Source organism: Urtica dioica, chromosome 7 (assembly GCF_054948205.1).
Source record: "Urtica dioica subsp. dioica isolate 48M chromosome 7, U.dioica_male_clone48M_v1_H2, whole genome shotgun sequence".
Lineage (NCBI taxonomy): Eukaryota > Viridiplantae > Streptophyta > Magnoliopsida > Rosales > Urticaceae > Urtica > Urtica dioica.
In genome coordinates this window covers 38,506,556-38,529,897 of record NC_142762.1, presented here as the reverse complement: position 1 = coordinate 38,529,897, position 23,342 = coordinate 38,506,556, and the positions used below count along the sequence as shown (strand labels likewise).

Here is a 23,342-nt window from a genome sequence, read left to right as displayed (position 1 = left end):
GTGACCGGGCTCATTGCAGTGGTGGCACTTGTCGTTAGACTTGTCCACCTTTGCAACCTTAGGCATCTTCTTCTTCTTTTGAACCTTAGGCCGGTTCTTGTTATCGACCTAGCGAGGCCTCTTCTTAGATCCAGAGGTGGAGGCAGTAACATGTACCTCTCCTTGAGTCCTTTTTTTCTTAGTGAGTCCCTCAGCGGTGTGAAGCTCCTTCATAAGCTCGGTAACAGTGTACTCTAGCTTGTTCATGGAGTAGTTCAGCTTGAAGGTATCAAAAGACTCGGGGAGAGTTTCCAAGATCATGTCTATTTTAATCTCCCCATCAATCTCAGATCCAAGGATCTCCATTTCGTTTAGATAACTAATGATCAGCATCATATGATATCTAACGGGAGTTTCAGCCTTCATACGATAGTTCATAAACTGCCGGACCGCTTGATGCCTTGCTTGATGTCCTTGCCCTCCAAACATCTCATGGAGATTGTAGAGCAAATCGGTGGCAATCTTGATGTCACGATGTTGTTGTTGCAACACATTGTTTATTGATGCTAAAATATAGCACTTCGCAATCTCATCGGATCGGAGCCAGGCCGCCAGGGCGTCTTTTTCCTCTTGTGTCGAATCTTTATTCGTTTGAGGACATGGAGTTGTGAGAACCCATTTGTGCTTGTCGACAGTAAGGACTATGTCGATGTTACGTTTCCAGTCGACGTAATTTTCGCCTTCGAGTTTATTCGAGGAAAGAATGGTTAAGAGAGGGTTGAGAGACATTTTGCCTATAAGAGTTGAAACAAGTTTATGATTAGTCTTTGGTTTAGGATTTAAGTTTTTAAAATTTGATAAAATCCAAAAGTGTTATAAACCAAATGATAATTTACTCCCTCAAGAGAAGGTCGCAAAAAATCTCCATTTATAAGTAAATGACACATTATTAATGCTTAGCCAAGATGTCAATACACCAATTTTGACTAGCCACCTTTTGATCACATCCTTTCGCAGAGCCTCAAGGGAGGATTACTAGGGATTGAGTTTAAGTGTGCAACCAACCATTTAGTCCAAAAGATCAACTTTGAAAAAACAATCCCCCAAGAGGAGGCCTTGTCTTCATCGTCTCACTCTCGAACGTAGCTCATTGAGCAATGATCGAAGCAAAAACGCCATAGAGTACTCCCATTGAAGAGAGGGCCACAAGAGTGACTCTTAGTCTCACGTTAATTGCTTCTTTCATTAGTGTTGGGGATCGTGGGTTACAAACAATAAGTATAACTCTCTCACTTAGTTTTTGAAGTTGGCACATCGTCTTTATAAGTTCAGAAACAAATTTCCTAGTTATAGAGCGATAGAGTGGACTACTAGAAAGGAATCCTAGATCTTCATGTTCAAGGAAGAGTAGTGTTAGTGCATAAAGGTACAAGGTACATACTCGGACATTTTCCTATTTTCTATTCGGGAAAGTGCATGAGGGAAATGTGAACTTCAACTCACTCGAACACTTGAAAGTTTGAGATTACACATCTTTTATTTTTCGGCTCGTCTACGAGGAGGCCTCCCACTCAAATTTTCAAGAGTCTTTGAATCAAATCGTACTAGTCAAATTATGAAAAAAATAACCAATTTTGCGATCAGGATGTCACGAAATCAGCAAGCTTCGTGACTATGTAGTCTTTGTTGCGTGATGATGTAGTCACGAAATATGCATAATTTGTGACGACAGTGGTCACGAAATCCATAATTATCGTGACAATTTGGTCACGAAACACTGAAAGAACAATGGTTTTCAGGATAATGGTAGATAGCTTAAACAAAAAAAATCCTTATACACACAAGACATGGACACATTTAGAGATAACATGTTATGTTATGTAAATTGGAAAAATAACATAGATTGGTTACCATTATCTTGAAATATATCATTTTACAGATTTTTTTTATATGATAACATTTGTGAGGAATTATATTTCTACAATGTGGTACAAGTCACTATCTCATGATAAGGTAATTTTTTTTTTTAATTTCAATCCCCACTCGTCATCATGCTGTAAACCACTACTTTTCTTCGAATCAACTCGTACTTGTCAAATTTTGAAAAAAAAAATATTGACTAGGATGTCACGAAATCAGCACGCTACGTGACCATGTTGTTTCTGTTTCGTGACGATGTGATCATGGAATATGCAGAATTCGTAATGACATTGGTCGCGAAATCCATAATTTTTTTGATAATTTGATCACAAAACATCGAAATTCTGTGATTTTGCTGTCATGAAACGTTGAAATTTTGAGATTTTGTGGTCACAAAATAAAACAGTTCGTGATGATTGTGGTAACAATATGTTGTATTTTGTGCAGAGCAGAGCCGAAGCTCTACAACCATTCACGAGCTTAGCAGTATCTTCAACCAACTAGCACTATTGTTTCCATTCCCAACAAGGAGAGATAGCATTGCCATAACTCATCCAAGCAGATATAGAATGAGCGTATTTGTATTTAATATCAGTTGTATATCTAGACTAGGTTGGTTTGTCTTGATGATTAATGATTCATGGATCAATCATTGGTATCTTATAATGTTTTCATGATCGACGAGAACATGATGACACGTTAGCTAACCTAGAAGGGGCACAAGGGTCTTTGCTCAAGTATTTGAATACCATACCGTCCAATAGGTGGCTCATGATTAAGGTATTCTTTGTACTAATTTTTTCCTATTCTTTGTGGCATTGTCGATACTGGAATACATAACTGGAAAAGAAAGAAAATGGCGGTTCTTTTTTCCCCCATCAACTTAATATATAAATTGTGCGAACATAGAGAGATGGGAATGTACCGGTTTGCCTGATGTGGTATATGTATAGAGAAATTTAGACTTCAAAATTATAAAAATATGGAGAGTAGCCCATTAGTTTAATAATATATGAAATTGGATTTTTGGACATTTTTCGGACAAAAATATCCCTGAAATTCAAATAACTCTTCTTCCTCTCTCATTTCAAACCCTCTTCATTCTCACCATCTTCATCACAAGTCTTGTCACATTCGAATTGGTTGCGCTAGGATTAAAACTTTCGGTGGTCGAGCTCAACCCAAAATTTCCGTCAAAATCCGACGAAATCTCCCAAAATCCGATGCAATCCGATGCTTTATATATATATATATATACATATATATATATATATGGACTTTCAGGGGCATTTTTGTCCGAAAAGTGTCAAAAAGTCCAATTTCGGATATTATTAAACTAATAGCTCTAGTCGTGATATTTTGATAATTTTTAGATCTACAAAATGAAATTTCTCTATGTAAAAGTGTACAAGTTGTGAGGTGTAATCTTGACTTGGTCAAGATGTTAATTTTTTATTTTATTTGTTTTAGTGATTGTTTGTTTGTTTCATCAAATAATACACGTTCAACTGGAACGTTGCTTTTGACCAAGTATTTAGGATCATGGCCAAGAATGTAGGCCACTAACACCATGATTTTAATTGCTCTTTGTACGCATGTATTTTTCTTTAAATATAGCAGTAAAAAAACCAGAAAAGCTGTCACTTTACACAGCACCAAAACTCTTTGTTGTTCTATATATTACTACATATATATATATATATATATATATATATATATATATAATTCTTTTCAGGTTCTGCACCAACACAAGTCACCGACAACAATATTTACTTTCCAAACCTTTTTGTCCTATTTTGTTTCCCTTATTTTTTACAAAAAAAATTAAGTAATCAGCCAATTAAAACATTTGAGAAATATTAAGTAAATAGTCATAAAGATCACGTGATATTTTTTATTTGCCTTTTTATTGAGATAAAAAGTGTGATATTTACGTCAATTTACGCGCATAAATATATGAACGTGACTATTTATTTAAGATTTACGAAACGTTAGATATATAATAATGTAAAATTATAAATATGATTATATACGGACCCTATTTTTTATTATCTTGTGTTAACTTTTCTATGTAAGCGTGTTAGTACCATGGATTGAAATCCCGGGGGAACCAGTCGGGATCCCCCTTTTTTGAACTCCCCAGCACCGAAACGTTCAAAACCGGAATATTCTGGTGATTCCGCGGGAACCGGACCGGGAACCAGTGAGGAACCCAGTTACCACTTCCCGGTCCGGTTCAGTTTAAAAAAACCAAAAAAACCGGGTATAAATCCCGGGTTTCCCCAAAAAAAATCAAAATAGGAAGGAAAATGGGATCTGAAATTCCGACGCGAGCAAGACCAAACTTCCAGAAATTCCGCGTGGATCCCGCCGTCCCGAGAGCTTCCCGACGCGGCGAAGGCCAAAAGTCATCGTATCCCGCCGGTTTGCCCAGATCCTGGTGAGTTTCCCGACCATTTCTTGTTTTTTTTGATGATTTTGAGTTTAATTTTTGAAATTTGTTGATAATTCTTGAAGATTAAGTATAAATTGGTAGTTGTGAACATGAATGTAGTGTTTATTTAGAGTTTGTGTTCATGTTTATAATTTTTTGTAATTAATCCGAATTTTGTTGTATTTTTTTGATTAGTTAGTGATGATTAAGTTTATTTTGAACTTATTTATTGATTTATGACGAAATTGTTATGACTTGTTTTTAATTTTAGAGTTTGTGTTCGTGTTTATAATTTTTTTGTAATTAATCCGAATTATTTTATAGTTTTTTTTATTAGTTAGTGATGATTAATGTTATGTTGAACTTGTTTTTTTAACGTAGTTTTTGTTGTGTTTGTAATTTGGTAATGTGCTGAAACATTGTACACTATTTTTAATTCTATGAATTTTATCCTACGTACTTTGTATGTTTTTTGTATATTTCTTTTTCTGGATTCTCCTCGATAAATACGTTATTTGACGGTATTCCTCTACGGTAACGGTAAGTTCAATCGTACCGATTTCTTTTTTTTTCCTGCTTTCTCCAGTATTCCTTTATGATACCAAGGGTTATCAGTAAATTCTGAAGCTCGGAACGGTAACTGTAACGGTATTTCGATCCTTGGTTAGTACATACAATTTACATTATAGTCTTAAGAGAGTTCAGTTTTGGCTTTGGTCTTGAGCACTTCTGGAAATAAAGCCTACTTATATTTTTGCAATGATTAACCCATCTTCTCTTGTTTTACTCAACTTGTATTGATATTATAAACTTCTTATATGGGATCAAATTTTCATAAATCAAAAGTCAGCAACAAATTATTGAGTTGTACCTTCGGCCAGCAACAACAACAAGAAGTAATTAATCAAACTTGTCGGAATATTTTTCTTATTTAAACAGTATAACACTACATTAATTTCTCGTTTCTTATAAACTTTCGAAAAAAATGGTCATTATCCAAAAGTTGGAGGTCCATTTAGAAGAAGATAAAAATAATTTTTTTTTTTTTTTAAAATCAGTTACTTGCGTTATCTTCTGAGTCTCCAAAAAAATTTAGCCCTACTCTTTTCCATTGCCAAACGCATCGCATAAATACGCCAACACAACACGCGTACATGCATTCATACCGTCTTCCTCTTTCCGTATCCACTCAAATCCTTCCTCACGAACGATCCCTAAAATTAAACCAACGAAAATCACGATTGCTCCCAAGAAATTCATTTTTCCCTAAAAGAAACCAACGATTCAATTAATCGAACATCCTCGTTGTCGTCGTTCTAGAATATATCTGTATACATTGTTTAATCGCTTCGCTTTCGGAAATCGGCGGAGATGTTGGGCGGTGGAAGCGCTAGGAGAGACGAGGGGTCGATGGCGATCAAGAACACCAACGTTTTCGCGGCGCTCGATTCTCTGAAGAGGAAAAAGAAGTCCGACAAGGCAGCCAAGTCCGCCGCCGCGCCGGAGCCGCAGCAAGTCCAGTGGGCCCCAGCGCCGCTGAACTCGAAATCGTGGGCTGACGTGGGCGACGAAGACGACGATGATTTCTACGCCACCACCGCGCCGCCCCAGCCTGTCTGGGGCTCCTCCGCCCAGAACGTCGCCGCCGAGGTATGCTTTTCCGTCCTTTTATCCATCTCCAAGTTTCAATCTTTTTTGTGAATGTGTGAATAAATTAGGCGATTCTTTACAATGTTTCGAGAGGAGGTTTGGATTTTTGAATTCGGTTTATTCAGTGATAGTTTTGAGTTTTCGCCTAGGCTGAATTGGTTATCAATCAGGTTCAATCCGTCGTGTCTGAATGTTTGATTTCAATGCGCAAGAAAAGAAAAAAAAAACAGAACTTTATTCGCGCCTGTGATTGAATCGTTGTGTTTGGTTTAACGATTCAGGGATGTCGGTTTCTTGACTTCATTTTTCCTTGTTCCGTATTTCTGTTTGGTGCTTTACGAAAATAAACCATTATGACAGGAAACAGACAGCGAAGAGGATATCCTCGACGAAGGTGACATGGACGAAGATGTGGAAGAGGATCACGAGAACGAGCACGATAACGGAGCGGAATTAGAGCCCGAAATTGAGGTGAAGAAAGCTCCCGAAGAGTCCGAGAGGCAGCTCTCGAAAAAGGAAAGGAAAAAGAAGGAGCTCGCCGAGCTCGATGCCCTTCTGGCGGATTTCGGAGTAACGCCTAAAGAGAGCGAGGCTCAAGACGAGTCATCGTCATCGGGTAATTAATTCTGAGATCACGTATTTCTGCTACACTATATATTCAATGAAAACATTCTGCAATAATTTGTTTTGAAAGTGCGAAACTTGTAACCGATTGCTTAGGCAGCCTAGTGATTTCTTTAAATTACGGACCTGATTCGTGATACGAAAGATAAATAGAGGGCGTCTGGGAAAGAGAGGGATTGATTCTCGCAAACAGTCAATTCGTACAACATTATACATTAAATTCAGTCAGACCAACTAACAACCGTGACCAAGAATCTCTATCCATTCATTCAGGCAGTCTAACTAGTTCGTGATTCAAATATCACTCTTCGAGCGAGACACACGCTAACATTTATATCTCAGTGGTCGTCAAATTCTTCTTGCAGTCAAATTAGTACACCATCATATACATCTCTTCTAATCACGAACTATCATAATTATCGATTCTCGTACCCAGGGAGGGGCACGAAAGACAAGGACGCGATCCCCAACGGGGACGGGGAACCGAAAAGCGCGTCGAAGAAGAAGAAGAAGAAGCCTTCGAAAGAGGGTAATAATAATAATGATAACAAGGACGAGGCAACGAAGGGCACGGAGGAAGAAGAATCTTCGGGTACGGACATGAAGGAGCGATTGAAGAAGATGGCATCGGCCAAGAAGAAGAAGTCGAGCAAAGAGATGGACTCTGCGGCCAAAGCCGCCTCCCAAGAGGCTGCCGCCAGGACTGCCAGGCTGGCGGCCGCCAAGAAGAAAGAGAAGGCCCATTATAATCAGCAACCCATTCGCTAAAAATCATCCGACGTTTTTGTATGAGCTTTTTTTTTTACTCTGGCTTCGATATGCGCGAAATAAACAGTGGGGGATCCTCAATTTTTTTTTTTTTTTTAGCTCGTAGTTTTTCGCGTTCGGGTATTCGTGGTCTGATTAAGTGTTTTTTTATTTATTTTTTTTTATTTGTTCGGTTATCATATCATCTTCGGCACGTATATTGGTTGTCAAATTTTGCGAAATGAGAATATTTTATTTATAGTAATTTACATTTACAGTGTAGCATTCTCTCTCTCTCTCTCTCTCTCTCTCTCTCTCTCTGTGTGGATGTTTTAAATTGTAATAATCCTTGTAGCGTTTGTGCCAAACTGAGTTTCGTCGAAACAGAATTTTTTTTTTGGCGTGACATGTTCAGCACAAATGTCATTTAAAATTACGTTTTAAATGTAACGATTCACCAAACTTCAGCTTTGAAATCAGCATCTGAGACGAGCATGATTTAGGCTGTCGATGAATTAGCATGAAACAAAAAAAAAGAAAAAAAAAAAAAAAAAAAGTTTCCGATGTATGATTCTTACATGTAATAATATGCGTTGTTGACCATCTAGTGGAGAGGAAATAACAGAAGACAGTGATTGGATGATTGATTCCCATTACACGAGAGACTGATTGTCGGATAAGGGCATAAACGTCATTTTATATGACCTTGCCACGTGGCAGCTTCGTCAAGAAAAAAAGAAATGAAAGCGAGAGTAGAAGAAGAAGAACATCGCAGCAAGCAAGAAATCCTGGCCCAAACAAGGAAGAGATATTCCATTTCACTTTCTACGAATCTCTTCGTAACTCTTCAAAATAAAAAACAAAAAACATAAAATAGTTCATTCGTCTCTTATTAAACAAATACAAAATGGTTGTTTCAATCTCCACTTCAGGTTAGATTTTTCCCTTTTCAAAACTTCGTACTTCTTTATGGCTTTTTCCCTCGTTTTTTTTATCTTTGAATTTGTGTCCCACTCTTGCTTTACATATACAGTCATTCAATTATTGTTTCGCTCTAGTTTTTCTTGAAACTTCTCTTCTTGTGTTGTGTGCTTGGTCGCTTCTTGGAAAATTGATCGAAAAAAAGAAAAAGTGAAAAAAATATGGAGAAAACACGATTCTGATTCATTTTAGGGCTGAGCGTTTCTAACATTTTACCGGGAATTGGTTTCTAATACCGTTCTAGTTTGTTCATATTATTGGCGGCTTTAAAAGTAGGATTTTGGGGTAAAAGAAGAATAGGAAAATCAAATTCTCACGGTGTATGACGTGAAATTTGCGTTTGAATGTTTTCTTTCACGTAACACCATACGAAAAATTATGGATTACACACACACACACACACACACAATTAGTTAGGTGAAATTAAAGTATGTTAAGCGGTGGTGTTGAACTCATTAATTTGCTTTTAGTTTTTTTTTTTTTTTTTTATAATTATTTTGTTTATATTATATTTGTAATTTGTTTTTTTTTTCCAGGCTCGAATTGGCTAAATTCTCGGTAAGCGATTTTTCAAGGGGACTAGGAGCGGTGGGCTTCTTCGTCCCCAGACATATGAATAGAAATTGTTTGTCTGTTCTCTGAAGGCCATGAGCCTGAGACTCCATTCCCCATTTCTTGGGGTCCCACTTCATGACGGCTTTTCTTCAGACCCTAAAACGGCCGGGAATTTCTTGTACCCGTGCAGAGGAGCGAAAATCCGGCGGCGTGTCTGTGCAAAGCAAAACCACTGGGTCACTCAAGTGATCCGGTTCTCTCACATCTGCGGCCAGAACGTGGAGCTTCTGAAGAAGAGCTTGGGCGGGTCGAGATACGTGACGAAGGTGAAATGCGTGGGAGAGCGAATCTCCCTGAGGAGAGAAGACCTTGTGAGCTCTCTGGCTCCGCTGTGGAAGGAGGGTCTGTTTCTATTTCGATGCTCGGTCTTCGTGTCGGTGTTCTCTGGGGTTTGCTTGCTGGTCTGGTACGGGCAGTCGAGAGCAAAGGGGTTCGTTGAGGCGCGTCTATTGCCCTCGGTTTGCTCGACTCTGAGCGAGTACATTCAGCGAGAGATCGACGTGAAGAAGGTCCGGAGGGTCTCGCCTCTGAGCATCACGTTGGAGTCTTGCTCGATCGGGCCCCACGGCGAGGAGTTCTCCTGCGGCGAAGTGCCCACATTGAAGATCAGTGTCAGGCCTTTCGCGAGCCTGAGCCGGGGAAAGATCGTGGTCGACGCGGTTTTGTCCCGGCCGTGCTTGTTGGTCTCGCAGAAGAGGGATTACAGTTGGTTGGGGATTCCTTTTTACGAGGACGGCGATGGTCCGAAGAGACACGTGTCGAGCGAAGAAGGGATCGACTACCGTACCAAAATCAAGAGGATGGTCAGAGAGGAGGCGGATTTGTGCGGTGCGAGAGAGAGAGACGAGGCGGCCGAAAATGCTGCGGAGATGGGGTACTTAGTTTCCGACGGCGATGGTGGTTCTGGTCCTCTCGGAGACGAGGGAGACGAGGTCTCGGAAGAAAGCAACGAGCTTTCGGTGGAGGAATATAAGAGCCCGAACCCTTTCCTGCGCAGAGACGAGACTGTGCATTTGCCAGATCACCATTGCTTGGACACGGGCGTTGATTACGATATGAAGCATGCGGATTTGGAGAAGTCGTTCGGCGTGAAAGTTCCCGGTTCGGGCCTTAAGTTCTGGTCCAGAATCATACACGGACCGAAAAAAGGAAAATCGAAGAAGAATGGCAACGGAGGCGATGTGTCGTCATTGGGTATTGCGGCCAAAAGAAGAATACTCGGGCGGAGCGCATTGTCAGCTGCTGGGTATTTCCAGAGACTGTCGCGCGAAAAGTCTAGACGGCATTTAGACTCGTCGACGACCCATATTGAGAGTAGTCTCGAAACACCTCTATTGAAAAAGGAGTTTGGTACCTCTTCTATCGCAAGTAGAGTTGGAGTTGGAGTTAATGAAGACTCTTTGATGAAGGGAGAGGATTTGGATGATGGTGTGTTCAACCAGAGAAGTGACAATGAGATCTCCAAGAGCCAAGAAGGTCATACGTCAGAAAATCCAGATTCTGAACAGCTTGACTCTCTGCTTTCTTCAGACCGTCCACTCTCGATTTGGCATCTGAAAGCAAAGTCAATTTTTCTTTATATTTCAAGAGATGTGAAGGAGCTGTTGTCTCGTATTCTTCAAAAGATGGAAAATCGCAGTGTTCCTAGAGCTGAAGGTATCGATGCAGAGATTTCTATCAGAGAAGATACAACACAGACTACTACAAGAAATATGACGTGCCCGGTTATGATCGACTCAGTCACTTTCAAAGATGGAAGATTGATGCTACTTGCATATGGTGACAATGAACCAAGGTGCGAATTAAAAGATGGTATTCTTTGATCTGCTTAGTTGTGCTAAACATATCATATAATGATAGATAAGCGTTTGTGCCGCGTTCTATTAATAAAGTCCCGCTGTTTTTTTTTTTTTTTTTTTTTTTTTTTTTTAAATATAGATAGGCGTTTTGATGCTTTCACTGCCATCTATGGAAATAAAAAACCGTTTCTAAACTATCACAGAACAAACTATACCAAGAAAATTTGAATCGTAAAAGTTGGGACTTTTTTTTTAGGCAAGAGATTTAGAACATTGTATTTTTTTGCTATATTTTCCTGTTTCACTTGTGAAAGAGCGGACCTTGATTTGTGTCTAGGGAGATGGAAAATGTCAATGGACATGTTATGTTTCAAAATAATTACGGGCGAGTTTATGTACAAGTGAGCGGCAACTGTAAGGTGTGGAGATCGGATTTGAAGTCTGAAGAAGGTGGCTGGTTGTCGACCGATGTTTTTGTGGACATTGTTGAACAAACTTGGCACGCCAACCTGAAGATTGCCAACTTATTTGCACCGGTAAGGTATACCGAGCGTGGAAATGTTATCGAGACTGTCCAAACTTTTGTGTTGGAACATTCATGGGTTATATTCAGGTTCCGTTTTTTTCTTCTTCTTTTATGCAGCTTTTTGAAAACATTTTAGAGATTCCCATCAAGTGGTCAAAAGGCAGAGGCACAGGCGAGGTGATTCTTGGCGCTTTTAATTCCCCCCTTTTTTTATAATTTTCGTTTAAAGATTTCTTTGAAATTTTTATCAAACTAGTAACACTTTAGATGTTTTTCTAATATTTTTTATTAATGATGCTTACTCATATCTACTTGCATTTATGAAGATTTGTTGTTGTTTTATCACCATAAATTAGGAAAAGAGGCTGGCTTGATTTGTCAAATTGATGTAATCATCGGATATCCTGCTTTCAGGTTCACTTGTGCATGTCTAAGGGAGAAACATTTCCAAATCTTCATGGGCAGCTTGACTTGACAGGGCTGGCTTTTCACATATCCAATGCTCCATCTGGATTTGCTGTAAGTTCTGACTCCGTTTGAATAATGGTGGAGAAAATAATGTGTGCTTGGTTAGTTGAGTAGATGCCTGAACCTTAATTGCTATTTATAATTCGTAAGCAGCTAAGTGACTGAAAAAAAAGAAGAAAAAAAAAAGACTGCGTGTATTCAGACACATATGTATGTGTATGTACATGTACTCGCTCGCAAACATGTATGTTTAAAGGCTACGTAATAAGGGAAGTCAGGAACATGGTAGAATATATGGCTTTAACATCATTTTCAATGAATAGTGGATATCCCTGCTTCACAACTACCATAACCGCGTTTTGAAAAATTGAGAGCGTTAATTATTCATACATACTGAATGAATGCATATACATATACAGGACACTTCAGCTAGTTTATGTTTTCGCGGTCAACAAATCTTTTTACATAATGCACATGGAAAGTTTGGAGCTGTCCCTTTAGAGGCCTCGGGGGACTTCGGAATTCATCCCGATAAAGGAGAGTTTCATGTCATGTGCCAGGTATTCACTTTTTTGTTTTTTCTTTTGAATGAATGCATTGTAGAGCAAGAGTTGCAAAAGGATTTTTCATACCTGTATAAGTCTTTCATTTGTGTTATGGAATTTTTTTTAATGCAATATTGGACTGGCCAATTTTTATTGTTCTTCTGCTTATAATGCCCCAACTCATACCCACTGTAATAAAATGTAATTTTCAGGTTCCTTCTGTTGAAGTAAATGCTCTGATGAGGACTTTCAAGATGAAACCTCTCTTGTTTCCGGTACCTTCCAGCTATTGTATTGATTTCTACAAACCTGTTGATAGTTGTATACATTAGCATTTGCTTTGAAGGGTCTCTTATATATATCTGCATCTTAAGATCTGCCCGAGTCTTGATATAAACTCTGTTATTCATTGCAGCTAGCAGGTTCCGTGACCACCGTTTTTAATTGTCAAGGCCCTCTTGATGCTCCTGTATTTGTAGGAAGTGGAATGGTTTCTCGAAAGATGTCCACTTTAACTTCTGATTCTTCTCCTTCCTCCGCTTCGGAAGCGGTTTTGAAAAGCAAAGAGGCCGGTGCAGTCGCTGCGTTTGATCGAGTTCCGTTCTCTTATTTATCGGCCAACTTCACCTTCAGCACTGATAATTGCGTAAGTTCATTAGGCTTATTATACTAATTGACTGACCAGTCATCATTTTGTTTATACACCCCCCAAAATTGGTGTTATAGGTTGCAGATTTGTACGGAATTAGAGCTAGCCTTGTGGATGGTGGGGAAATTCGAGGTGCCGGAAATGCATGGATTTGCCCAGAGGTACAATTTTTTTTTTTTTATTAAACCAGCGGAGTTTCTTACTAATGAGCAGATTTACTGCTTTAGTTCTTGTTCATTAGATTTCTGATTAAGCTTCGTTTTAAAAGAACTTGGTACTTGATTTTATAGGGTGAGGAGGACGATACAGCAATGGATGTGAATTTCTCTGGAACTTTGTGCTTCGATAAAATCATGGATAGATACGCACCTGGTTATGTTCAACAAGTTCCGTACAAGTTAGGGGATTTGAGCGGAGATACAAAACTCTCTGGTTCGTTGTTGAGGCCGTAAGACTCTAGACCCTTATGTATTTAAGTTGATCACAATATTTTATTGTTATGAAGCAATCACTGATGACGATATAAAAAAAGGATGATTCGTATCATGATATCCTACTATGAATGTTCCTTATTCTTAATCTCGCTCTCGCGTGGAATTGTTTTGTTATAGGAAGTTTGATATAAAATGGACTGCACCAATGGCCGAAGGTTCATTCAATGATGCTCGAGGAGAGATTATAATCTCTCATGATTCCATAATTTTCAATTCTTCGTCTTCCGGTTTTGACTTGAACACCAAGGTTCAAGTATCTTATCAGGAAGAGCCTTGGCTAAAGGAAAAAGACTTTCTTGCAAAAACTTCTGTGCCATTTTCTGTCGAGGGAGTGGAATTGGATTTGCGTATGCGTGGTTTTGAATTCTTTAGCTTGGTCCCTTCTTATCCCTTTGACTCTCCGAAACCTATAACTATGAAAGCAACGGGAAGGATCAAATTTCAGGGCAAGGTCTTAAAACCGAGCAGTTTACCATATGAGCAAGAATTGGGTCTTGAGAGCAGTAAGCAAGCAACAAATCAAGGAAACCGTCTCGAGGGTGAAGCTTCAGTATCGGGTCTCAAACTGAATCAGTTAATGTTGGGACCTCAATTGGCTGGAGTGTTGAGTCTCTCACGCGATTGTTTCAAGGTATGTCACAGAGCACTCGTCTTAAAGATTCTATGATGCATAGAGCTTTAAGATTAATCTGGTTCTATTAACAACTTCATTTTTCTTTTAATTTTTTTTTTTTAAATGCAGTTGGACGTCACAGGTAGGCCAGACGAAAGTCTTGCAATGGAGTTTATAGGGCTGTTAAATCCGAAAACGGAGGATAATTTACAAAATGGAAAATTGCTCTCTTTTTCTCTTCAAAAGGGGCAACTAAAAGCCAATATTTGTTTCCAACCTTCTCATTCTGCTAACTTGGAGGTACCCAAATTTGTTTAATTAATATGTTATATTCAGGAAAAAGATTTGCATTCAATTATTTTCAAGTAAAAGAATTAAAAAAAAAATCATGCACCGAACTTTTTTGCATGGTTGCAGATTCGCAATTTACCGCTTGATGAGTTGGAGTTGGGATCCCTTCGGGGGACAATGCAAAGGGTAAGCCAGCTATAGTGCTGATTTGATTTTTTTTTTTTTTTTTTCCATTTCTCAATCAATAAACTCTCTATATTCAACATTTGGAGTACTGTTTAAGTTGGTTTCTCATTGATCATTGTAATAAGTAGAGAAAAAAAAAATGATCATTGTAATAAGTAGCATCATTATGCTGCAACTTTTTTCCTTCTTATCAGAGGGGGAAATTTGTAGAACTGGTTGTTCTTGAAGCCCTGAATTGAAACTTTAACACGATTTAGTTATTCCTCTTTAAGGATTATTGATGTGTTAACATGAAGAATGGACAATTGACTGCAAGAGGAATAGATAGCCTAGTTTCCAATACTAAGCTTTTGGGCCTGTAGAAAACATTTGTGGGTTGTATTGTAAGGGGGAAAAAACCTCGGCTTATTTTCCTTCTTGTTTGTAGCAAGTACATGTTTTTAACTACAGACCGGAAAGCCATAAAATGATACCAAATGCTTGTGTCTTGCTTTGTATTACACCTGTATCAATTTAGTTTCACTGCTAATATTTTCTGCAACAATGCTGATTCTTGTGATAGAAATTAGAAACATCAAATTATATATACTATTGGCTGTTTGCTATCAGGCAGAAATTCAACTTAATCTTCAGAAGAGAAGAGGCCATGGAGTGTTGTCAGTACTTCGACCAAAATTCAGCGGCGTGCTTGGCGAAGCCTTAGATGTGGCTGCTAGATGGAGTGGTGATGTTGTGAGTCCCTTTAGCATGTCTTCGTGGGTTTAATAAATTATGGGAAATACTAAGGCGCCAAAATTTTCTTCTAATTATTTCGGATACTTAGTGTTAGGTATTATTGATAATTGATACTTAAGTTCGCAATTGTAATCTTCTTTGGCTCTTAAATTTTTTACAAGTGCCACATTATCACATATTTCGGAGTTGATATTTTTGCCAGAAAGTGCGTTAATAGACGCCGTAAATATAGCAAATCGGTATTTTGGTTTATTCTACTGGCACCCTTGAACTAATAGCAAGCCCTCTATGGCCCGCACACCTTTCTCGTCATACCTATCTGATCCATTTTTCCAAAACTGTTGCCATAGCTAGGAATTTTTTTTCTTTCGGAGTTGCATTCTTAATTTTAAATATTGTTTGTTGTTTAGATCACTGTTGAGAAAACTGTTTTGGAGCAAAGCAATAGTCGGTATGAGCTTCATGGCGAATATGTTTTGCCTGGCACCCGAGACCGAAATCTAGCCGGAAGAGTGAGTGGTGGCTTGTTGAAAACGGCAATGGCTGGGAATCTAGGTAGTGTTATATCTTCCATGGGAAGGTGGAGAATGAGATTTGAAGTTCCACGAGCCGAGGTCGCTGAGATGCTTCCTCTCGCAAGACTTATTTCTCGAAGCACAGATCCGGCTGTTCATACAAGATCAAAGGTTGGTTTTGTATTCAACACAAGTATATTTAAGAACTGGGTTGTTATATTCTAAAAATCCAATTTCAAATACGACCTCAACACTACGTGGACCAGCCTATCGCACGACTTTGTTTCCATGCTGGCAGTCGTTGATTTGAAGCTTCTTATCAATCAGAATATATATATATATATATATATATATATATATATATATATATATATATATATATCCTCTACAAGGTCTGTAAATGTAACTTCCTAATCATTCCCTTCTGTGCCTCATTTTCCTACAGGATTTGTTTATTCAAAGTTTGCATTCAATGGGTTTCGATACAGCAAGAGTTAAGGAGCTACTCGAGGTATATTTTTTTTTAATCTTTATTATTTTTTTTAATACAAACTCCTGATAATTTCTTGTATAAAAATAAATAAAATAAATTATTTCAATTTATTTGCGCTACCAGGTTATACATGGAAATCGTGTGTTACCCAACGAGATTATTTTAGAAGACCTAACTCTTCCGGGATTGGGTGAACTTAAAGGTCGTTGGCGTGGCTCTCTTGAAGCAAGTGGTGGTGGAAATGGAGATACGATGGTATGCATCTGAACTAGTGTACTATAAATTTTGCATTTTCTGTTAAATAACAGGCTGATTGAAAACTCGACTTCCTATCTTTTGAGCCATACTTTTTCCTTAGCCAGTTGATCCAAACAAAAATACCAGTGTTAATGTAACTTGGTACAATCCTTGCTCTATGTTGTCTTGGGAGAATGGTAAGAAGTCCCATTTTCTAGTCATAATGGTCTTGTTATTACTTGTTTTTAAGGCGAATTTCGACTTGCACGGCGAGGACTGGGAATGGGGGACCTACAAAACTCAACGCGTTCTGGCAGTTGGTGCATACAGCAACTGCGATGGTTTGCATTTAGAGGAACTGTTTATTCAGAAGGACAATGCCACGATTCACGCGGACGGGACTCTTTTGGGGCCAAAGTCAAATCTTCATTTCGCCGTTCTGAACTTCCCCGTCAGTCTAGTCCCCACCATGGTTCAGGTCGTCGAGTCTTCGGCCAATGACTTCGTTCAATCTTTGAAGCAATTTGTAGCACCGATCAAGGGTATATTGCACATGGAAGGCGATCTCAGAGGGACTCTCGCAAAACCGGAATGTGATGTACAAGTAAGGCTCCTCGATGGCGCTATCGGGGGTATTGATCTCGGAAAAGCCGAGGTCGTTGCTTCTCTAACAGCGGCTAGTCGGTTTCTGTTCAATGCCAACTTTGAACCAATTGTCCAAAATGGTCACGTACATATTCAGGGGAGTATTCCCGTCAATTTCGTTCAAAATGGCATGTTAGAAGAGGATGTTGACAGAAACAAAAATCAGCTGTCCTGGGAACGGGGTTGGGTGAAAGAACGAGAGAGGAGTTCCGGCGATGATGTCAGCGAAAAGAAGCTTCCTAGGGAGAGAAACGAAGAGGGTTGGGACACGCAATTGGCCGAGAGCCTCAAAGGGTTGAACTGGAACATACTCGACGCTGGAGAGGTCAGAGTGGACGCTGATATTAAAGATGGAGGCATGATGTTATTAACAGCTTTATCTCCCCATGCCAACTGGCTTCACGGCAATGCAGATATTATGATGCAGGTAGATGCTTTAATTTCGTTACTTGGAATGGTAAATTAGTAATTTATTTATTTTATTTTATTAAACTATATCATTAGGGTGGATCGTTAGGTTAATTAGAAGAGTTGTCAATCAAGTTTTTATGTTTATTTTTGTCGGTAGCAGATTAGTGTAATTAGAGAGATGGGTTCGTTCACCCGAGTTTATCAATAATATTAGTACTCTGTATTGGGGAGTTGTATTAGTAGACCAGCCTGATAAAAAGCTCATGTACCGTCCAACTATCCTATTCAAATTTTTTTTTTTTTTGGGTTCAAATTTGAAATGCTTTAATATCTCTGAGCTCTGAGATGTTTCACATGTATAGGTGAGAGGGACTGTTGAACAACCGGTGCTTGATGGGTTTGCGTCGTTCTACAGGGCATCCATATCTTCTCCGGTTCTCTGGAAGCCGCTGACAAACTTTGGTGGCACTGTTCATATCAAATCGAATAGGCTGTGCATTAGTTCATTGGAAAGTAGGGTTAGTAGAAGGGGTAAGCTGTTTGTGAAAGGAAACCTGCCTCTTAGGACAAGTGAAGCAACTCTTGGTGACAAAATTGATCTAAAGTGCGAGGTTCTCGAAGTACGTGCAAAAAATATGCTAAGGTTTCTAGCTCGACCCTTATCTTCTTTTACTTGGATACTTGATTAAATTTCTCTATAGACGCTTAACAAACTAATAGACTAAGAGCTATTTATTTTTATTTTCTTTAGTCGTGAAATACTGCGATCGGAAAGATTGGTTCATCGTTTGAATTTGAACCGATTTTATCAGTAGTATAAGACTGCTAGTGATTTGTGTTCTTTAATTATCCCGGATCCTATCACAAACGCTTAAATGTCTGTTGGTTAATGTGTTGCAATTCCACAGGGAAAGACTTAGTTCTATTCTCTTATTTTCCAAAAGTTCATTTTGGTGTTTCAGTTTATTGTGTTGACTTTTTGTTTAGATGATTTTTTAGTAAATCAGAAATCCTAACGGTGTCCTAAAATTACAGTGCCCAGGTTGACTCTCAGGTGCAAATTACGGGGTCGATATTGCAACCAAATATTAGCGGAATAATTAAACTGAGCCAGGGAGAGGCATATCTACCGCACGATAAGGGAGTCGCTCCTCATAGATTGACGTCAAACCAGTCTATGCTGCCAGGTGGCAGTGTCAGCAGAGAAGTTGCTTTGAGATATGTTTCACGCTTCTTCACCTCACAATCTGCTGCCTCGGAGACCCAATTCATTCAATCTTCCGGTAAGGAAAAACAATATCAGACCTACATTAATTTATTTACTGGTGTTGAATTGTCTATTTAAATGTTCTTTTGGTTATATACGGATTTGAAGCATCGTACTCATACCAATGAGAAACCACGTGTAAAAAATAACAATAAATTCTAGCTTATGAAATTTATATAAAAGTGTGCCCTTCTGTTAAATGATGATGCAATGTTTTGATTGACCCATGTAATTTTCCACTTTGCAGTAGAATCCTCGAATACCGAAAAAGAAATGGAGGAAGTGGATTATAAGCCCAACGTAGATATTAGGCTCAGTGATTTAAAGCTCATTCTAGGACCCGAGTTGAGAATAGTATATCCTTTGATTCTCAATTTCGGTGTTAGCGGAGAACTGGAGCTAAACGGCCTAGCTCACCCAAAGAGGATTCGACCAAAAGGCGTTCTCACTTTCGAGAACGGAGATGTGAATCTCGTTGCTACCCAAGTGAGTCCCATGGCCTTAAACTTCTCTCCAAACATCTTCTTTTTTTTTTCTTTCTTATTCTTCTTTTTGAGCTTACGATTTGTGTTTCAACATCAGGTGAGACTAAAGCAAGATCATTTAAACATTGCAAAGTTCGAGCCCGATAACGGAGTAGACCCGATGCTGGATTTGGTTCTTGTGGGGTCGGAGTGGCAGTTCAGGATCCAAAGTCGTTCCAGTAGTTGGCAAGAGAAATTGGTCGTCACTTCTACGCGATCCGTGGAACAGGACGCTCTTTCACCCCTCGAGGTCACATCTTCTCTCCATCTTGACATTTAATTTTATAGAATTTACGCTAAAATGATACACAATGATCAATTTTCGAACGAACTTTCAAGAGGTCTTGCGATAGAAGTTTTAAATATCATAATGTCTTTATTTGAACAGGCAGCCAGGGTTTTCGAGTCTCAATTGGCAGAGTCAATATTGGAAGGCAACGGCCAGCTGGCATTCCAAAGGCTGGCGAGGACGACGCTTGAGAAGCTGATGCCGAGGATCGAAGGGAAGGGAGAGTTTGGGCAGGCGCGGTGGAGACTCGTTTACGCTCCGCAAATACCGAGTCTTCTTTCGAGCGACGCCGCCGATCCCCTCAAATCTCTCGCCAGCAGTATCTCCTTTGGCACCGAAGTTGAAGTTCAACTCGGGAAACGTCTTCAGGTTTTTTCTTTCATTCCACAATGATCCCTCAAGGTCATCATATTGTTGTGTTTTGGGGTGCTAATTATTATTATTATTATTTTTTTTTTTGCGGGTATTTCAGGCGTCTATAGTAAGGCAGATGAAGAAGGATTCGGAAATGGCAATGCAATGGACTTTAATATACCAACTCACGAGCCGTTTGCGTGTACTCCTACAATCTGCCCCGTCGAAGCGCCTCCTTTTCGAATATTCTACTACATCTAAGGATTGACTGACCAGTTTCTCCTTTGTGAATTCTCTCTGCCCATGTACATGTAGCTGCACAATCAGTTTTACAATTTTTGTTCCTTTATAGAAGGGAAAAAAGAAAAAGTAAGTATACATATATCTTTATTCTTTGCTCAAAGTTAGATGAGCTTGTAAGTCATTCATCGCTATTATGGTTGTACATACATACGTACTAGTGAAAAAGAAGTCCAATTTGATTAGCCACTCATTATTTTTTTTTTTTGTGTGAAATCATTAATAAATATAACATCACATGGTAAAAATGAAAAAGATTAAAACTTGATTATTGCCTGTAAAAATGAATGCTAAATCTCAGCTGTATCGTCAAAACTCATCACAAAGGAAAAGGATAACAGAAAGTGCACTACTACATATAATTAAAAAATATTCCTTTGAATAGAGATTTGTGTGAAAGTCCTTTTTATCACCAAAATCTCCAGGGATCTTTGTAGGGCGGAACGTATTCTTGAGTTGGAGGAAGAAGACGAAAAGAAGCCACAGTTTGTTCCAACAGAGGACCCATCTGCAACACAACATTGTTTAAACCAATGACAATTAGCAGAAATTGTAATATCGAAGTGAAAGAGAAGGCCAAGTGATTATGCAAGAATTACTTTGTCCCACTGCTTGTCGAGTGTTGAAGCATTCAAAGTGTAGAAAAATCCTGCCAATGAAGAAATTCTTCAATTAAACGGTTCATGTAAATCTTTTTTTTTTTTTTTTTTTTTTTACTAAATTCACATAGTAATAGAACTGGAAGCCTGAAAATGGATATTAGCCTTTACCGTCACGTTCGGCTGTTGCAGCAACGTAGTGCCTGAAACTGTTGGATTCTCGAGCCTGCAAAATTTTCAACACAATAACATTTGAGCACATATTTATATGTCTAATGAAAATTAATCTGAAAGGATATGATGGACTTACTGATTTTGTGGGTGACTTGCGAACAAGGTACTCATAATACCAATATGCCTCCCCATCAACCTGAATTGATAGTAATAATATTAACAAAATGAATCAAGTACTACATATATATATATATAAATATATATATTAATACAGACCAAGAAGAGCAAAATAAAAGGGCATACATACTTCACCAGAATGTGTATCGAGAACTGAACTTTCGCTCATGCGCTGCGTTGACGTGACTCGCTGCAAAGACGACTTGGCTCATCAGAACATTAAGATTTTTGAAAAAGAAAAGAAAAACACACAATAATTTAAGTTCCAACGATGCTCAAATGATAATTTGAATAGAAGATCTTTAAGACCCCTTTTTCTGGTTCTCAAACGTAGAAAAATTTATGCCCATCGGAAAATTACCAGCGCGGACTTGTCAGACAACACAGAATCGGCAACTGCTTTTGCGGTCCAAGTACTTTTGTCTGTTGATTTTATAAACACCGAATTTGGGGGACCTATCTGAATGAAACAAAGTGATATCATAATCTGGTGGGATTGAAAAAAGAACAGCTAGATAAAATGTTTTGCAGTTTCTTCTGGAGTTACCGTTACTGAGATGATCAGGTTATCGACGAAATCAACACGCTCGGACACTATGCGTAAACGTGCATCAGCTACAAAAGCAATATCCAAATTAGAATTTTTTTTATACACACAAGTGAATCGGATTTTTCTTGACCATTGTCCACAACTTGTTGCAAATCCAAGTTTTCGGGTAAATTCAAAGAAGGAAATCCCTGGAGATAATTAAACTGTGGATGGTTTGTGCCCAAAACTCGATCGTTCGAATGAGTTTCATTGTTGTTACAATTTTATGAACAAACTTACGAGATAACGGGGCTGCTGACGAGTACCTTTCTGGCTTCCTAGATTCCGCCCTTCAAATTGATGAAAAATTTGTCAGGTTATTCTACAATTTAAGAAAGTTGTTTTTCGAGGTAACCATTTGACTTTCAGGGCTGGTTTGAAGAAGTGTAAAGAACCCACACTCTTTCGGTAAAATTTGGAATCTCTTAGTTTGAACTCAAACTATGGTGTTCTATGCATACGAAAATCATCTTCCGTGTCATTTCATAGAATAATCTCCTACTCAAAATTAAGGCAGCGAAAAAACACTACAAGAGAAATAAGAGTACCATCTTAAAAGGAGCTTCTTGGATGGCATTTCGACTGGGTAGAGATAAGAGTAGGCATTTATTTCATCAATCATCGTGTCCATCTTCAGATCCTCCAAAGCAAAGGACCCTGTAAATCATGTTGTGGAAGTGAAATGAAGACAATTGGTTTAGAAAAAAAGGATATAAAAAAAACCCACCAATTTGAGCTCATCAAAGTTCTAATGTCACTTCATAAAGTTATCTAGAACACAAAAAACCAATTTGAGCTTAAACGACTCTAAACCCATGTCTCTAAACTAGCCGTAATACAAATTCAGGTTGCCAAATTCTAAGGCTATATACATATATATATATATATATATATATATATATATATAGATGAAGAAGTAAGGTTTTTACTTGGAGATGGTAAAACCGATAGCAGTGAAGCAGAGAGGCCAAAGAGCAGAAAGTCTCGCTTAGAGAAGCCATTCTCTGATGTAGAATGTGAGCCTGAGTCCTCTACGCTTCTTTGTTGCATCATAACCCTTCCCTGCTTTCTAAGTTTCAGACAATAACACGTCAGAGAGAGAGAGAGAGAGAGAGAGAGAAAGAGAGAGAGCGTGAATTACCTGAAGAAGATGAGGCTGGGAGGAAGAAGACGAGTGGGTGTGAAGAGAGAGAGCGAGGGAGAGAGAACAACCATTTCGCGTCTTCTTCTCTTCTCTTCTTTTTTTTTTTTCCTTTTTTTTCTTTTTTTGCTGTGTTGAGTTGAGTTCTGTTACCTCATCTCATCTCATCCACTTCATTAGCTTTGCACTTGTTTCAGAGATGAGTTTAGAGTAGAAGTGAGTTATCATAATAATAAGAAATAAAACTTCGGTTTATCTGCGATTACATGAATCTGTTCGCGTCTACTCAGCCAATGCCGTCTTGCCACGAGGACACAAACTTAAACCCCATCCTGTTTTTGTTTCTGTTTCTTCTTATAAATGTATTGACC

At 38.7% G+C, this 23,342-nt stretch overlaps 3 protein-coding genes across 4 annotated transcripts; 2 read left to right on the top strand and 1 right to left on the bottom strand.

Moving 5' to 3' along the window:
- Positions 1-5,438: 5,438 nt before the first annotated feature.
- Positions 5,439-7,629, top strand: LOC149391380 (uncharacterized). The gene is made up of 3 exons (XM_089619406.1): positions 5,439-5,983; positions 6,344-6,599; positions 7,044-7,629. Exons 1-3 carry the CDS (start codon positions 5,705-5,707, stop codon positions 7,373-7,375), a joined length of 867 nt encoding a protein of 288 aa, XP_089475532.1. The 5' UTR covers positions 5,439-5,704; the 3' UTR covers positions 7,376-7,629.
- Positions 7,630-7,757: 128 nt separating this feature from the next.
- EMB2410 (embryo defective 2410) lies at positions 7,758-20,484 on the top strand. Its single transcript, XM_089619405.1, has 24 exons — positions 7,758-8,286; positions 8,872-10,745; positions 11,087-11,285; positions 11,393-11,452; positions 11,690-11,794; positions 12,163-12,303; positions 12,501-12,563; positions 12,704-12,934; positions 13,015-13,098; positions 13,228-13,385; positions 13,549-14,062; positions 14,174-14,344; positions 14,462-14,521; positions 15,131-15,253; positions 15,667-15,942; positions 16,217-16,282; positions 16,388-16,519; positions 16,752-17,573; positions 17,920-18,200; positions 18,593-18,840; positions 19,072-19,310; positions 19,407-19,598; positions 19,737-20,006; positions 20,110-20,484. The coding sequence occupies exons 2-24, from the start codon at positions 8,983-8,985 to the stop codon at positions 20,257-20,259; spliced, it is 6,348 nt and encodes a 2,115-aa protein (XP_089475531.1). The 5' UTR covers positions 7,758-8,286; positions 8,872-8,982; the 3' UTR covers positions 20,260-20,484.
- A 49-nt stretch (positions 20,485-20,533) lies between these two features.
- PPD5 (PsbP domain protein (Mog1/PsbP/DUF1795-like photosystem II reaction center PsbP family protein)) lies at positions 20,534-23,216 on the bottom strand. Of its 2 annotated transcripts, none has more exons than XM_089619407.1 (11): positions 22,972-23,216; positions 22,760-22,899; positions 22,379-22,487; positions 22,071-22,120; positions 21,789-21,856; positions 21,603-21,701; positions 21,372-21,431; positions 21,201-21,260; positions 21,062-21,116; positions 20,891-20,940; positions 20,534-20,799 (listed from the first exon to the last, which is right to left on the bottom strand). In XM_089619407.1, exons 1-11 carry the CDS (start codon positions 23,043-23,045, stop codon positions 20,701-20,703), a joined length of 864 nt encoding a protein of 287 aa, XP_089475533.1. In that variant the 5' UTR covers positions 23,046-23,216; the 3' UTR covers positions 20,534-20,700. The 2 variants fall into 2 exon arrangements, with proteins under 2 accessions (XP_089475533.1, XP_089475534.1); XM_089619408.1 differs by having other exon boundaries at positions 22,760-22,892.
- Positions 23,217-23,342: the final 126 nt, after the last annotated feature.

Bases quoted from the DNA above. Each gene is read 5' to 3' on its own strand.
- LOC149391380 (XM_089619406.1), top strand. From the start codon at position 5,705: ATGTTGGGCGGTGGAAGCGCTAGGAGAGACGAGGGGTCGATGGCGATC. The intron at 5,984-6,343 runs GTATGCTTTTCC...CCATTATGACAG, and splicing joins CCCAGAACGTCGCCGCCGAG to GAAACAGACAGCGAAGAGGA. The intron at 6,600-7,043 runs GTAATTAATTCT...TCTCGTACCCAG, and splicing joins AGACGAGTCATCGTCATCGG to GGAGGGGCACGAAAGACAAG.
- EMB2410 (XM_089619405.1), top strand. From the start codon at position 8,983: ATGAGCCTGAGACTCCATTCCCCATTTCTTGGGGTCCCACTTCATGAC. The intron at 17,574-17,919 runs GTAGATGCTTTA...TCACATGTATAG, and splicing joins ATGCAGATATTATGATGCAG to GTGAGAGGGACTGTTGAACA. The intron at 18,841-19,071 runs GTAAGGAAAAAC...TCCACTTTGCAG, and splicing joins CCAATTCATTCAATCTTCCG to TAGAATCCTCGAATACCGAA.
- PPD5 (XM_089619407.1), bottom strand. From the start codon at position 23,045: ATGGTTGTTCTCTCTCCCTCGCTCTCTCTCTTCACACCCACTCGTCTT. The intron at 21,432-21,602 runs GTAATTTTCCGA...TCGTCTTTGCAG, and splicing joins TGTCTGACAAGTCCGCGCTG to CGAGTCACGTCAACGCAGCG. The intron at 21,117-21,200 runs GTAAGTCCATCA...AAAATTTTGCAG, and splicing joins GCAAGTCACCCACAAAATCA to GCTCGAGAATCCAACAGTTT.